General features: G+C 41.5%; 1 protein-coding gene across 1 annotated transcript; it reads right to left on the reverse strand.

Annotated features, from left to right (window-relative positions):
• Positions 1–1,203: 1,203 nt before the first annotated feature.
• irx4b (iroquois homeobox 4b) lies at positions 1,204–4,305 on the reverse strand. Its single transcript, XM_031741743.2, has 6 exons — positions 4,261–4,305; positions 3,748–3,933; positions 3,428–3,540; positions 2,959–3,115; positions 2,628–2,781; positions 1,204–2,515 (listed from the first exon to the last, which is right to left on the reverse strand). The coding sequence occupies exons 1-6, from the start codon at positions 4,303–4,305 to the stop codon at positions 1,929–1,931; spliced, it is 1,242 nt and encodes a 413-aa protein (XP_031597603.1). The 3' UTR covers positions 1,204–1,928.
• Positions 4,306–15,995: the final 11,690 nt, after the last annotated feature.

Here is a 15,995-nt window from a genome sequence, read left to right on the forward strand (position 1 = left end):
CTCCCCATACTCCCCGTTCTCTCTACCAGAGGAAGAAGGTTTGTCTCAAACAGCTAAGGGAGAGTGCAAGTATACCCTTATATCTCTTTCCCCACTTAGCACAAAGCCAACCTCTTATCTGGCTGCCATTCCGCGTCCTTCACAACACTAGCACTTCTTCTTTTGAAGTCAAATCTGCCTCAAGATTTTTTTAAGCCAGAAACAAAATTGTACCTGTTCTAGTTCATTAAATTTGGATTGAAAAATGTAAAAATTTGAGCGAAAATATGAAAGATATATCTGCAGCCTACCAAAATAAGATCCCAACCGCTGGCAAGCGGGAGAAAGAAAACTTTCCAGAAATAAAAAGTCAGATGTCATTATTTATCATCTTAGATCTTACTTATTTATGAAGCAGAAACAGAATGAAATTCTCGGTTGAATTCATCCTGAATTATTTAATCTGAAATGGTTAATTCCATACAAAGCCCAGGCAGATCCCTCCTCTGTTCTGATAAATACTTTATCACTGCTCCTAAATCGAAAACAGGATGAGCAGAAAGATTGTTGGGGGGGTGAAGGAAAAAGACAACAGCTCTTCACTGTTTCTTGTGCTTTATTTGTGAAATTTGTGGAGGTGCCTTTAATAATTAAAGTTGATGAAAACGCATTTTTTCTTAAAAAAAAAAAAAAGTTATTTAGGCTAATGATAACTGCCTGATTTCTGTTTATTATAGCAATCTTTTCTATTTATTGCCTGCATGAAAAAGAAATCACCAGAGGGGATAAAGACGTGACACTTAGTTAAAATTACTTAAGAGCTTTTATGAAGCATTTTGCTTGTGGTGGATTTTCTTGCAGTCCCAGGTTGACAAAGTCAAAAGCCGCCTAATGAAAAGGGACGCATCGCTGATTGCAGCTATATCTGGAGCCGAGGTGGAAGTGGCATCGATTTAACAATTTAGCAGCACCCTCCTCTGTGTGTTTCCATTAGTCACGGCTGAATACCACTCACATTCCCCCTTTCTTTCCTTCAAAACACACACAAATACCCTGTCTGTGGCACACACACACACACACACACACACACACACACACACGCACGCGCATCCAAAACTGCCGAGGTATATTCCTTTTCCCCTGAACTGGATTTATATCAGCTAACATGATGCTACTATTGATTCCAGACAGCGGGCAGCTAATGTAAGGGCACAGTCGGAGAACTTTGCCATGCTAAGGAACACGCCTTTTATTTCTGTGACTCAGTGCATGTGCAGGCTATAGTGCAAGTGTACAACACTGTATTTTTTCATGTGTGTGCATCATACAGCCTTGGAGCAGGGAAGTGTGCAGTGACAGTTGATCATTGATGGAGTTTGCAACAGTTTGTAACTTGTAAGAGAGCATTGGGGATATCAAATTGCCACATTAGGATCATACACCGATAACTGACCGTTCACTAAAGTCCTTCAATAGAAAAAACAATTTTCCAATCATAGCTTAGCAACTGTGACTATGCAGAGCGCGTCTGCCGGGCTGCCGGATTTCCTGAAGCAGTGTTCATGGGTCTTTAGTAAAAGGAATTCTCTGCATATAAAGAGTGTGGTGTCTTTTTTAAACCATTTCCTATACGAGGAAAAACAGTGCAACGGGGCATGACACTGCTTTCACTTAAGCTTGTTAGCATGGCTCAGTCTGGATTGTGAGCTGGTAAAGATGCTGACATTTTACTCTAAGCATGAAATCTTTACCCACTGTCTTCAAGCCCGCAAAAACAATTGTTGAACTAGAACTGGCGGTCCTGCCTTAAAACAAAACGGAAACCTCAACAGGCAAACGGGCGTGGCTTTTAGTGAACGGTCAGCTGATCAAGTCACACAGTCAAAATATCGACTTTCACTTTAAGTCGAGTTTAAGTCAGTCTCTCCCAACGATGGCTTGTCGATGGACTACAAAGCTGAAGCAGACCGCCCAATTTCAAAGGACTGTCCGGGTGTTCTGCTCTCTATCGTAGCTTCGTTTAGGCCTTTCCATACCTCAGCCGGCTTGGGCTGTTGGAAAGGAGGGCCGTGGAAAACGCCATCCACCCATTCTCTGAGTGTGGCGACCGGAGATTCCTGTTGCCTTTCTGTCTTGGTGAGTGCCATGTTGGTCGGATACCCGGGTGACGAGGAAGTACCGGTTGATGACAGCATACACGGCGGGTACTCGGACTGCAAGCTGGCATCCAAAGACACAGCAGTGTGAGCGATGGACCAGATTTTGGGTTTGGCGTCTGTGCTTCGAAGGTCTGCATTAAGATAGAAGGAGCTGCTTTGGTGTTGGACCGGTGTGAGTTTGGGGCAGTCAGGGGACAGTCTCTCTTTTCTGTGCAGTGTATCTGGGTTGTGTGCGAGATGCACGTGGGGCAGCTCTGTGTTTGGGTTCGCTTCATTGTCCTCAGGTAGAAACTGTGGCTTCGGATCACAGTCAGAAGCATCGGACTCCAGCAGGTCGAAGTCCTCAAGATCACTCTGTAGGTCTGCGCACTGTTGCTCTGAGAAAAACAAATGACACCGACAGTAAAGAGTCTGTGCATAACAGTCAAAGCTCGGGAAACCATGAAACAAAGCAAACTTTGCTGGCAGACTGATTTAGGACTTGCGTACCAGGAAGCTCCTTGTCACTTTTAAGTGGCTTCTCAACTTCATCACTGTCGTCTTCACAGCCTCGGTCATCTGAGCTTTTACAAGCCCGTGGTGACCACGTCACCTTGTTCTCCTTTTTCAATCTCCTCCGTGCATTTGCAAACCACGTAGACACCTGAGGGAAGGAAGGAGAAATCAGAAGCGAACTTAAAGTAATAAAAGGAGGAGAAGGAAGGTCAAAATATGGGAAAATGTACTATTTGTATGGAATGAGGAAAAGGTGAGAATCAGACACATCATGTGACACAACCAAAGTTTCCCAATAAACATCAAATATTTTACAAGAACCCACTTGCGTAAGCGTCATTCTGGTGATGATGGCAAGCATTATTTTCTCCCCCTTAGTGGGGTAGGGGTTCTTCTGGTGCTCCTGCAGCCAAGCCTTCAGGGTGCTGGTGGTCTCTCGGGTGGCATTTTTACGACGCGAAGCGCCATCTGAGCAGGAATAACTGAGCCAGATGATGATAATCAAATAAACAGTTAGCTCATACCAAAAGTAAGTGAAGAACAGAGGGAAAGAAAATGTGATATTTGTAAAACGTGGTATTATAAATTCCAATTAAATTTGAGTAAATTACAATAAAATACTATAAATATAATAAATATTATTATAGTATAACACTGACTCCATAAACATGCTACAGACAGGTTTTTCCCCATCATTCTGAAGTAAATGATAACGCTGACACTGATATTTTACAGTTATCATGTTAAAAATATGTTTTAATTTAAGAGCAGTGAAAGCATTCTTGTTTACTTACCCATATCTGTCATAAGGATATTGTCCAAATGTGTATTCATAAGGATAATAGGCAGGAGTCTGAGATGTCCCCACATGCACAGATGCAGCTCCTTCTTTGTGATCTAGTGGCCCCTGAAAATATTGAAGAAATGAATGCCTAATCAAGGTTAAACACACTTTTATTTATTTATGTGTTTTCAGGAATGTTCCTGCACAGGAGACCATCTTTACACGTTTTTACCTTAAGGGCAAGACTAATAAGAAAAAAAAAATCCGGAAGTGAACACTTTGAAAGGAATGCCGAGAAATAAAGAGTTAGAAGTGAAGTGCGACACTCACTCTGGAATAGAGAGTGGCGTCCGTAGCGCAGGTGTTGTAATAGCTCTGGCTCTTTGGATAAGGGCCGCTGTAGACTCCGATGCCTGCTCCTGGGGTGAGCTGGTGGCCCGGTGAGCGCAGCACCGGGTGGGACGGGGGGGTTCCCGGCTCCAAGCAACCGGCCAGGGAGCCTGAAGTCATCAGAAACTAAGGAAAAATGTATGAAACGAACTCATTAATATCCATAAAGGAAAGGGAATCTGGTGTGTATAGAAACTATGTTACGTATACTGGCGCTTAAATGTCTCCTTACTTTCACAAAGGAGCAAATGTTTAATCTCAGTTTTTTTCTCAAAAGCAAAACAAAAGCTGGAATAAAACAAAGCACCGACACGCCGATTTTGTCACATTTACTCCAGTCATGTGTGGACTTGTTGGTGGACTTTTTTTGACAAGTTAAAATCGATTTATCCTCCTAATTTAGCGCAGGTCTTCATCAATAACATCAAAGACAAAACAATATACTACCCGTACCTGTGGCGTGGTGGAGTAGGAGTATCCCAGCTGAGAATAAGCCATGGTTCAAATGTGACCAAAGAGGAAATAAGTGGAGTGCAGACGTGGAGCGACTTCCAGCAGCATCCGTGCCAAACGCAGATTTAAAAAAAAAAATATTTTAAATTATTTTGCCCTGACACTAGTTCAGAGATACTTTCCGGTCAACTTTCCAGTTATTTTCTTTTTTTAAAATTGGAATTTCATCTACCATCTCGTCCAAAAGTGGACAGGGGGACATTTACGCAGCGCTTTCATTTTACGCACAAGCGCTGACGGACTTTCAAAGTAACTTCTCGGCTTCACCCGCAGTTCCACCTCATCCACCAGTCTGCTCCTGCTCTTTAAAGTGTCCCTGCTCTCTTACAATCCAACGCCAGTTTGTGTGTGTGATCAAACCACGCATCTCTCCGTGATGCGCTCTTTGGCTTTTAAGGCGCGTCTGTCTGACGTCAGCCCGGACTCCACGCGAGTGTGTGTGTGTGTGTGTGTGTGTGTGTGTGTGTGTGTTGTAGCTCGGTGTTCATATCAAGATGAAGAAACTCACTCCTAATTAATTCCCTCCCAGTTTCCTTTCGCCTCTTATCCAAGAGAACAGCTCTGCGCAGCGATGCTCCCGAGAGTCCCCAGGCGTAAAGAGAGTTGTGATCAATTCTCCTCTCTCAATAAACACAGGCGCACAGCTGCACACGTCCACGCACGCATTTACACTGGCACACAGCACAGCATGGCCAGAGGGGGTGGGATCGGGAACGTGATGCGTTGACACCACATTGACACGGGATGATTGATGACTACAACCTGATATTAGCATAATCGTTTTGCCCTGTTGTTTAGATAACTTGTCACCACGGAGAAATCTCGCTGTCACCCACATATTCATGAGTGGGGGAATTTCAGGTCTCCTCCAAGCAAATTAATCAAAGAATAAACATTCCATGCATTCCCTTGAGTAAGCACCTTTAGTGGCTGAATGGCTTGTCATGTTTTTAATAACAAACTCTTAAGCTGCCCCAACGAAGTGGAAACGGTTTTTTCCCCTTCCTCTCTCTTTCTCTCAACCCACTTTTCATTCATAGGGGAGGAGGAAAAGGGCAGGTGTGAAAGGGCTGTGAGGATAACAGAGAGGCTTATTGTACCAAAATATTTGGGTACACATTTGTGGCAGAATGGCAGAATAGAACTTTTGTGATGTATAAGAAAGAAAAGAAGAAGGACAGATATTAGGGACTGTATGCAAATTTTTAAGATAGGAGAAGGGGCAGAAAGAGTGGTGATTTTGTTTTTTGTTTTCTTCTTTTGTTTCTGTAAAATAAAATATTGCAAATGATCATGCAGTGGTATGGGACAGACATTGGATGTTGAATCTATCTTTAATAAATGCAACCAGTATAACCATCTCTGCAACTTTAGAACTTTACAGAAATCTCACATATAACATCTTCTTATGTAACTGATAAATACAGTTTTATTTTAAAAATTGTAGAGCCTGACTAATTTATAGGCAAGCAGATATTATTGGACATTTGCCAATCGACTGGTATCTGCATTTGTATCAGCCGATAAATTAAAATTAAAAACGTAAAGAAGAGATGGAAGAAACACCCTTCAGCCGTGTTAGGAGTGATGATGTTGAATATTCTGGCCACCAGATGACCCCTTCAACTTCCCTGTTAGCAACACATATTTGGAACGCCTTAATCACAACAACCAGCTGACCTGAACCGAGTCGGGGTAAGTGAGTAAATGGATAACTGCACATAACAAATATTAGGGTTCATTAAGTTTGTTTCGTGTGTCTGAAAGAAAAGAAAAATATAATGGTGATTATATAGGATCATCACTGTCATCATCATCAGCGATTTATTGAAAAATGTGCAAACATACATGGAAATACAGTATGTAAAGCAAAAACGGAGTTTGTACAGCTTCAGTATATACAAGTCAATATTTGGCATGACCACTTTAATTCTTCAACTTAAGCTGAGGCAACAAAATATAAATATATTTGCTGACATATCGGAACACTCAACTTTAAAGTTCACAAACTGGTCAGGAAAGTGTTTATGAAGGCTACATAGTAAGATAGCTAGGTGTCAGTTTTACATAGATTAATTTTGTGGTGACAGGTGTCGCCCCCTTCTGGCCATAAGAAAGAATACAGCACAAAAGCGCCTCTGTACTGGTTTTCAGACCCAGAACTTCTGTCCACTTTTTAAATACAGACTTTTAATTCTAACCACATTCAATGCTTTTAGCCAGACTGAAAATTTATAGTGACATTTTCAAGCTAGGAGATTGACATTCTCTAAAAAAATTACTCAATATCTCACCTTACTTAAACTGGGTCTAGAGGTCATAGCAACAATAACAGGAGCAGCCTTTCATACAAACTTATGTCTCAGTTTTACTTCCTTGTGGATGTACACGTGCAGCTTTATGGTTTGCTTGGAGTTACTTTGAAGATCTGTTCTAACCATTCTGAAAATTAAATCTTAACAAATCACCATGAGAAATGTCGCATCAAGAGGGTCACAGATTCAGATACAGATTGCAAGAAATGTCAGCCTAAATCTAAGAAGAAGATAAATTGGATTCCGTTCAAAACATATTTGTTGTGCGTGTTGGTTGTATATGAACATATTTTCTGGGAGTCAAGATCCTTAGTGCAGATCTCGAGTTTTTCACCTGTTTTGTTTCTTTTCCCACAGTCTCTTACACTGGGAGACAGGAGAGGTTTTAAAAAAACAAAAACTTTCCGTGCAAAAATCCAACATGAAGAAATGGATGTGAAGAAGAGGAAAAACCCGAGGAGGCAAACTTGGAGAGCTAAAGAAATGGTTAATAGTCAGGGGATCTGAAATGGAGCGAGGGGATGTGGAGGGGTAAAAGGACAAAATATTCCCAGTGCACCCAGAGTAAGGCTGGAACAACAGAGCTGCATCACCAGAAAGCATCTCGGTCCCCACAAGGGAGAAAGCATCTGTGTACCGGCTCTTGATTGACATTCCATTTGTCCCATGAAAGGTGCTCATATACTGAACACGGACTAACTGTCTCGCCCTCATCTGTGCTCAAAGCTCGGAAATGAAGTTATCTCCCTGCTCTGGCGTTGCACGTCTTCACACAAAACATACGTCACTCAAGGAAAATGGCAATTTGTTTATCCGCTGACAATGAACACGGGTGTGTTTAATGTTTGTTTGAGATGGTACACGGGGAAAAAACTTGTACGTTTATTTGAATGAAGAGACTGTGCAGAGCCTGAATTAAACTTTCAAAGCTTTGTACCAGAGTATTCCACAAATAATGATTATAAAGCATGAACTGCACATAGATAGACACAACAGATTCTGTTATTTCAACCAGCTACTTATATATTAATATATGGTCTGTTTATAAATTCATAGCATTCCTGCGGTATATATTTCTTAAGGCTCTGCGTTCGTTAGACCGTGATTATGTCTTTCTGATCTCGTTCCCCTCACATCAATCATTCATTCAAGATGCTCCGCAGGAAAAAAAAAGAAAAGAAACATTCTTATTTCCTCCCTCCTGCATCCAGCTCTAGCTATTATGCAGTAGGTGGGGCGTGGGGGTTAATGATAGAAGCATGTTAATGTGAGAGGAGGAGGGCTAAGTACCGCACAAAGTGTTTGCAGTGGAGGGCCAAACAACTACAATCACAACTTCTTTCAATCACAGCGCGTCCCATTTGAACATTTTCCACCTTAAAGTATGAAATCTATGCAATTTTAATCGCTGTTTAACATGTAGATGCTTTTTGAGCCTTCGACTTGGTTTTAGCTCTTAGTGGTTGGTGCTGGAGGTCCCAGAATGAAATCAGAATCCCTCTAATCCATTTTTTTTACACCACAGTGAAAACTAAAATAATTTGTCTGCAGGGTCATGAAAATGCATGTAAATGTCTCACCAATTTTCATCATTAATTTTCTGTGTTTATCTCAAAATATTATTTTAATATATATATATTTTCTCTTTGTTCATGTGAATTTCTGCATCACAAACAAATTACTGATCCCAACCAGTTTTGTGTTTCTTTTACTTCGATGAAATGACAATAACAAAGTTACATGGTGTAGACATTACATGCAAAAATGTGCCAGTTGCCACCTGCCACACACACTTTTTATAATTGAAAATTTTTACCAAAAATCAAAGATGTGACAGAAATGCAGACTTTAATCATTTTAAGTATAAATCTACTGATTTTCCATATTTTTAATATATGGTCCTTTGCAGCCAATGAATGCCTAAACGCTAGAACTCATGGTCGTCACAACATGCTGTGTTTCCTCCCATGAGATGCTCTGGTGGACTATTTGTTGTTTGTGGATCTCTCTGCCTTCCGTTTTGTATTTAATAACTGAAAAGCTGCTCTGTAAGTTTGGTATCAGGTGGCTGACTTGCCTTCAGAAACACTCGGGTTGCTTTCACGGTATCTGTTTGGACTGTGAAGTGCTGTTTGATCAGTTTTGCCATATTTGGCAGAATCTGAAGAGAGAATATTGCCCTGTACGCTTCACAGGTAATCCTGCTACCTCTGTCAGCACTCACAGTTTAAATGGTAATTACCTTTTTGTGTTATCAACAGTTAATGCACAATAATTTTAGCAACCAATCGAATTGTTTTAATCAGCTCCAAGTTACATGAAAATGGTATATATGAGTCTTTATAGTGTACATCTACATGTCAGTCATGCTTGCGTGAGCAAATAGTAAAAGTGACCACATAAACAATTTGCCACATAAACATCCTAAGTAGTTAGTTTGAGACTTACTTGTAGGCACATTTTTACCACTGGTCTCTGGACAGATCAAGGTTAGTTGTTTCCCCATTTTATAGTTTCTAGTGTTTTTGTTAGGCTAAGCTCACCAGTTTAATTGTTTTTAGTTAATAGGCTAACATTATAGGAAAAAAAACAAGTCATTGAATGTTAGGCTGTTTCTTTAACACCTTTTTCACAAGTTTGACAGAAAAATTTAATGTTTCTTTACACCAGTGCCGTACAGTGACTTTTACAGAAAGGCAAGCAGAGATAATGACTTAAACATACCTTTTTAATGATTTTGCACTGCCTGTCTTTTTTTTTTCTTCACCTTGCTGCACTCCTTCTTGGCTTATTTACAATTAGCTAACAATGGCAAGTGCTAAAGGAAAAAAAATCATTGAGTAAAAGTAACTACAAATATGGAATGTTTTATCTGAACCACTTTTAAAAAATGAAGACTTGAGAAACTGTAAAGTCAAGTAAAACATAATGAAAATAAAATACATTTTTATGTTAGACTTCTTTGTCTCACAGTGTTAAACCAGCAAGGCAAATGACAATGAGGGTACCATGAGGTAACGTTTCCACCTCACGTCCATGCTACTGCTCTTTGAGAAAAAAGCAGGGATGTTCAGGGAGGAAGAAGAGGACAGAAGAGGATAAGCAATAAATGGATCATGAGGAAAGAAAATAGCCCTTTCTTTTCCACCACAAGACACGGTCTACAGAGGCTGCCTCTTGTTAAGCACGATGGCACCAACCAAGTACAAGTGCAAGCCAGGCTCGACCTGATCCACAAACAAGGCTGCCAACACCAAGTAACCTGTCTGACCACTGAGTAGCAGCCATGCTATCTCTGCGTGCTGCTTCTCTGCTCCTGTCTAATAAGAGCCTCATGGAAGATCTGGAGCTGCTGAACTCTGAGTGGGATACTATAAATGCCCTGGCCTTCCTCATCAATGATGTAAGACAGAGGAACAGAGACAAGCTAACCCTCTTAGCCAATGTGCAGCGTGTGTGTGTGTGTGTGTGTGTGTGTGTGTGTGTGTGTGTGTGTGTGTGTGTGAGCGAGAGAGTCTAAGAGGTAGACACGGACAGACACAGGCAGAGAGCGAGACAGGTTTAGGCTACAGGAAGCTCTTAAGAGTGTGTACAGTTTGCGTTGAGCCCTGGGAGGCCAGCCGTATTCCTCCCTATCACTTCCACTTCATTACGTCGGGAGCGGACATACATTATTCAACTCCACAAGCCTCAGTCCACAGGGACCGATAGAGCCTTTAACAAACACTTTAACCTGCCTTAACTTGCCCATTGATCCTGTATTTATTTGTCCATTATCTCTCATGGACTGCCTTGGTTTGTCTTCATTTATATCCCTCTACTGGTCTCAAAACAATTACTCAACCTATGTGACCCGCATTATTATCTGAATTAAAGCTTTGTATTTTCTAAAGACAGGCTTTACTCTCTCATTATTTGGTATTACCACAGATCTCAGAGTCTGTATCAAAATTGTGCGAAAATCAAATATTTCAGTTTAAATATTTCGGTTTTCTTTCTTTCTTTTGAAGGAAAGATATTTCATGTGTGTGTGTTTTTTTTTTTTTTTACATAGCTGTGTTTTAGGTTGGTTCAAACCAAAGTGGGATAAACTTGAATAATTAAAATATTAGAAGTATTTTTGAGCTGCTACACAGAACCTGGGATATTGGTTATTATTTCAATGGTAAACAAGATAACCAAGGCTAAATTTCAGAATGAATCAGAACATCACAAAGTAATCAGTCTGCACCGATGTGCCCACCTTAGAATCACAGATGAGGGGGAATACCATGATAACAGATTCACTATTTCACATTTTCCCTGGTGTGTCGGCTGCTGCAGTTCCACAGCTTAGACCTCAGCTGCCATCCTCTGGCAGTCTAGAGAATTACACCCTTATGACAAAGCTGGTGGTGCCTGTGTGTGTGTATTTGCTTGTGTGTGGTGGTGTAAGCCTGAGGGTGCAGCAGGCTCGGTTTGCAGTTGTTATTGACCAGGGTGAGGAGGTCAGCCACAACTGTGTGAGTGACTAAAGATGACACAGTAGATCTGCTTGTCTGCATGCCGTCCACTTGGGTGTGGTTGCAGATTTCATGTTACATCCATGGACGGACCTCCCAAGAAATTTGACCACCAGCAGCGTCTACCCTAGCTGAGCTTACACCAGTTTGTTTGGGGTTTTTCTGCCCAATAAGCATATCATGCTATCAAAGTGCAGGAGGCCAAACAATTAATACAGCAAAGATTAATTTAAAAAAAAAAAGTCTTCTTCAGAAATGACACTATCTTAAGTTTTAATCCACACATCAAACAGAAATATGGGTTTAGGTAGACAAAAGATATTAACTATGGCATCAATCTTCATTTCCACTGATCATCTATTTCCCATGAAATGCTGCTAACTGTCTGATCTCTGCATTCCACATCTAGAGAGCTCAGCAGCTCCCGTGAGAGCCTTACTGTGTGCCATGACTGATCACGTGTCATCAAACGCATTTCACTAGTATAAATCCACACCAAATGCCTCAAAAACCTATGCAATGCAGCCAACAGAGAAGTCGCATGTGATAGCAGTCGATTAAGTGCTTCTTTCTGGAGCGCTGACACTCCCCGGAGAGGAGCTGGGCAATAATTTCCTCAGATTGCCCCTATGGGAACAAGGCTGCTGGTTTTCTATGTCCACTCCAATCACATCTCTAATGGAGAGGCGGGTAAGCATCTGTGACAGTGGGAAACCAGATCTGTACTCCCCCAGTGTGTGTGTGTGTGTGTCTCTTGCAGATAAACAGTTGGCAGGTTTCCCCTTTCCCTGTGCATGTGCGTGAACACACACACACATCTGAGGAGGGGAAATGCAAGCTGGACAGGGTTAATGCACTCCATTAAGCTCTATTACCCTAAACGACTTGGGCAAATGAATGAGGACTCACATTACTCTGCAACTGTTTGTGTGTGTGTGTGGTAGAACGATACAGTGTATGTACATGCACGTGCATGCATCTCAAGTGTAATTAATCTGCGAAGATATGTGACCCATGAGCCATCTATCATTATTCACAAAGTAAAGACAGCAGGGGGGGAGGGGGGCTTCACCCTGTCTTTCTCTATCTTACCAGATACCGTGATATCGTTTTATTATGAATTTAAATGTATTTTTTAAGCTATTTTTTAAAAATATGTTGTTTAAAAATAGATACCTCCAATTTAGAGGTAATGGAAAGCTTTTCTATGTGTTTGCTTGGCAGTGCTGCAGTTTGAGGCAAAACATGCTAACATGTTCACAGTGACAATGCTAACAATGCTAACATTGCTAATGTCACGAGCTGTATTGAAAATTTTGGGGGGAAATATCTTCAGTCATTTTATTTTACTGTATAACAGGTAACTTGTCTAAAAGCAGTATGACCTAATATGACTGATATATATTGCATTCAGTTTGTACACAAAATATCACGAAGCTAAAATCGAGCACCAACTGCACCTGCTATGTTTCTTGTGTTATGTTTAAGGTCAGTTAGGGTTGTGGCAAGGGAGCAACCAGAAAGTAGCTTTTCTTGGAGGGTTAGCTGTTTCACAGAAAGTGAAATGCTGCTAGCATTAGTCAGCTAACCTTAATTAGCCATAAAGTGTGTTGATAAGCTGAGGCTGCAGTGTAGTGTTGTAGTTATTGAAAGGGATGTAAGTCACAGTCGATTATATTAAATCATTGGTTTTTCATGTGTAATTACCAGGGTAATAACACCTCTAATGCTAATGTTTGCCAGGTGAATATTTTACAAATTAGTCTGTTAGTAGCTTTCATGAGTTTTTGTTTTTCTTTGAAGCCAAGAGCTCCATTAGGAAAAATGAATAAGAATGACTGTATAAAAATTGTATAAAAATGCTAACCATATTAGCATTGTCTGCAAATGTGCCACAGTAGACTAGTATGGCAAAAGCTCAAGGTTGGTTGACATGGAAAGCAAAAATCAATGTCCACCATACTGAGGGGTTCCAGGTTTCAATTATTTCACACACAGGTGAGTGCACCACTGCTCTTATCAGTTACATTTAGCAAAATCCAGCTAAAGAGGAAATTATGGTTCAGCTGTGGTAGCAGCTTGTCAGTTCATTGGTAGCTACAGAGTGCCCATTTACCTGCAGAGAGCATATTGTCAGCTAGAGGCAGGGTTAAAAGTATGCGGTACAACTGGTCTGTGGGGTACTCAATGCTCAACTCAACTCAAATAATAAAAAAAATACCCAAACCTCACAAAACATAACAAAAGTGATTTCAGAGATACAATAACGTGATAGAGAGCATGTCTCAGTACAAACCTTTGATTCTTTTGGCCTCTGTCACTTCAGCTGTTCCGTCACATTGATGTATTTCCAAAAACACTTCTGTTTTATTCAACTTCAGTTGTGTTTTGTGTATTTTTCCAGCATTTTTCTATTTTTGCTCGTGTGTTCTTAAGTCGGAGTGCATTTGATCTGTCTGGGCCACCATACTAATAGGTCCCTTTTAAGCAATTATCTGGGTAATTACAGCTCATAAAGATGCCTTTTTTCTGTAGTTTAGTATTAGACCCATTTAAATTGATGCTGTGTCTAGAATGTGATAGACAGAAGTTGTTTGTATTGGAATTTTTACTTTCTTACTGTCTCTTATCAAGTACACAAGGCTTTCATGGCTTAATAAACAAAAACTGATTAGTATAGCTTTCCAGCTGTTTCCATGCTACAAAAGTAATTTTTCACTACAAAAAGTCAAATCATGGGTTAATGGTGTTCGCGATATCCACATAGACCCTCAACAAGCATTCGCGGAGTCCCCACAACATTTTCCCAGATATTCTGAAAACGGTGGCACAAATTACAGAAATCCCCAAGATCTGATATTTCGGGCAGGTTCTCCGCCCCTCTCTAACACACCAGCGTGCCTCAATGGATGCTGAACAAAGACGCAGTGAGTCCTCAGCCCGCCTTTAGGACTCTCCCAGCAGTAAACTAAGCTAAGTTTTGACGCTATAACAAACCCGTGGATAAACATTGTTTCAAAATGGCTGAAAAGAGCCATCGATGCGAACACCCTACCGCAAACCTCCCCTTCGCTCCTAATCTGCTTCCTCTCTCAGATTATTGCTGTGAATGGGCAGACAACAAGAGAAAAGACTTATCACTCCCACTCTTTCATAGCATTTGTTGTGTGTATTTTCCCCCTGTATATTAAATTTGTCTGCTTTTTAAAGGCAGTGGCGACGTTTGCTGTTTGTCTGTACGGTACTCGCAGCTGCAACGCGACAATAAAGCAGGCTAAGCAGCAGCACTCTGTAAACTCAGTATTGTGGAGCTTGTTGAATTACCCATGAGTTTTGATACTTTGCTTTTGTGCGAATGCTTAATTCCACTAATCCCTGCGGAGGAACAGTGAATGGTCTAAATTCCCTATGATATCTTGTCTAGGCTAAACATTTGCTCACTTACGTATACACTGGGTACAGAAAATTATTCTTTTGACAACATTACAACAGATTTAACCCAGTGCCCCGCTTATCCTGCGATGACATGCATTAGCTTCATTGCATTGGGAGGTACATTTCCATTTCAAATTACAGCTCAGCAGTTAGCATCCAGACACACACACACACACACATCGTTTTGTTTTGTTTTTTCTGTAGCTTGGTCTTGAGCTCCAGTGTTAAAGAGTTTTACATGCAGAAAGTCCATTAAAAATTCCACAAATATTAACTACCATGTTAATTATTACTTCTCCAGGGACTTTAACCGCGTGTCAGTCCTTTTCTTCTCCAAGCCCCTTGAGGTCAAGCTCTGTAAAGCCTATTTGGCAATCAAACACTGACCCTCCCTAACTCTCATTTCTCCCCCACACACCTCTCTTGCCCTCTTTTTCTTCCCATGGCCTTTTTCTCTGCCTCATCATCCCCCCTTTCTTTCTCCTCCCCTGCTCATGTCCCTTTCTGTCCGGCTGGCCCTCTCAGCGGGGCTATAGAGTCCTAACTTGTCTACATTTACCCCCTGCGTTGGATGACCAATGGGGCCGTTGAGCAGAGAGTCCCTCCTTCGGCGCTTCGCCATTCTCCGCAAGTCAGCTCATGCTCTCTGTTTTCACGACCTCTGACCCTAGGCCATGGCAACTGTGGCAGGAATGTCAGGAGTGATTGGCAGGATAAAGAGTGCAGGCCCTCTCTCCTGCACAAGCGGATTTGAGACACTTTGAGGGGTGAACAATGGCGGATTTGGGCTCGATTGGATCACTGATGAGCTGATGACTGTCAAAAGAGCACGTCGTCTTTACATAAGCCCGATTATCTCTGCGTGGCGGAGGAGCAGAGGGGTAACCGCTGTAGGAGGAAGGGGCAACCGGTGGGGATTTCACCCCCATGCCGAGTGCCTCGAAAAGGGGATAGACCTGCACACGAGGGCCAGGCTTCGAGGCTTGGACCTCTCTCATCCACTGGGGGCCTTTAACAAATCTATTCAGGCGACCGGGAGCCCTCATACATGTGGGCATAATCACAGGAGGATGGCAAAAGAGTGATGACGGGGGGGCTACGAGGGGGGATGACACATGGAGGCGATCATTGTTCAATCCCTGAACATCCCATCAAGACGACAGAGGAGCAGAGAGAAAGGAAACGCGAGGATATATATAGAGAGAGTGAGATGCTGACAGAAAAGAGCAGTGGGACACGCAAATCAAAGCCAAATCCCTTCCATAATCTGCCTTATTAATGGGGATTAGAACTCACCAAAGAGCCTATATCAGAATACCAAAGCACCAATAAAGACTCTGCTCACACTGAGAGTTTGAGGAGTTGATATGACTCTAAAAACTCCGCACACAGAGTCTTGTGTTGTGTTGTGTTTCTTTTTATA

This window comes from Oreochromis aureus, linkage group 22, assembly GCF_013358895.1.
Source record: "Oreochromis aureus strain Israel breed Guangdong linkage group 22, ZZ_aureus, whole genome shotgun sequence".
Lineage (NCBI taxonomy): Eukaryota > Metazoa > Chordata > Actinopteri > Cichliformes > Cichlidae > Oreochromis > Oreochromis aureus.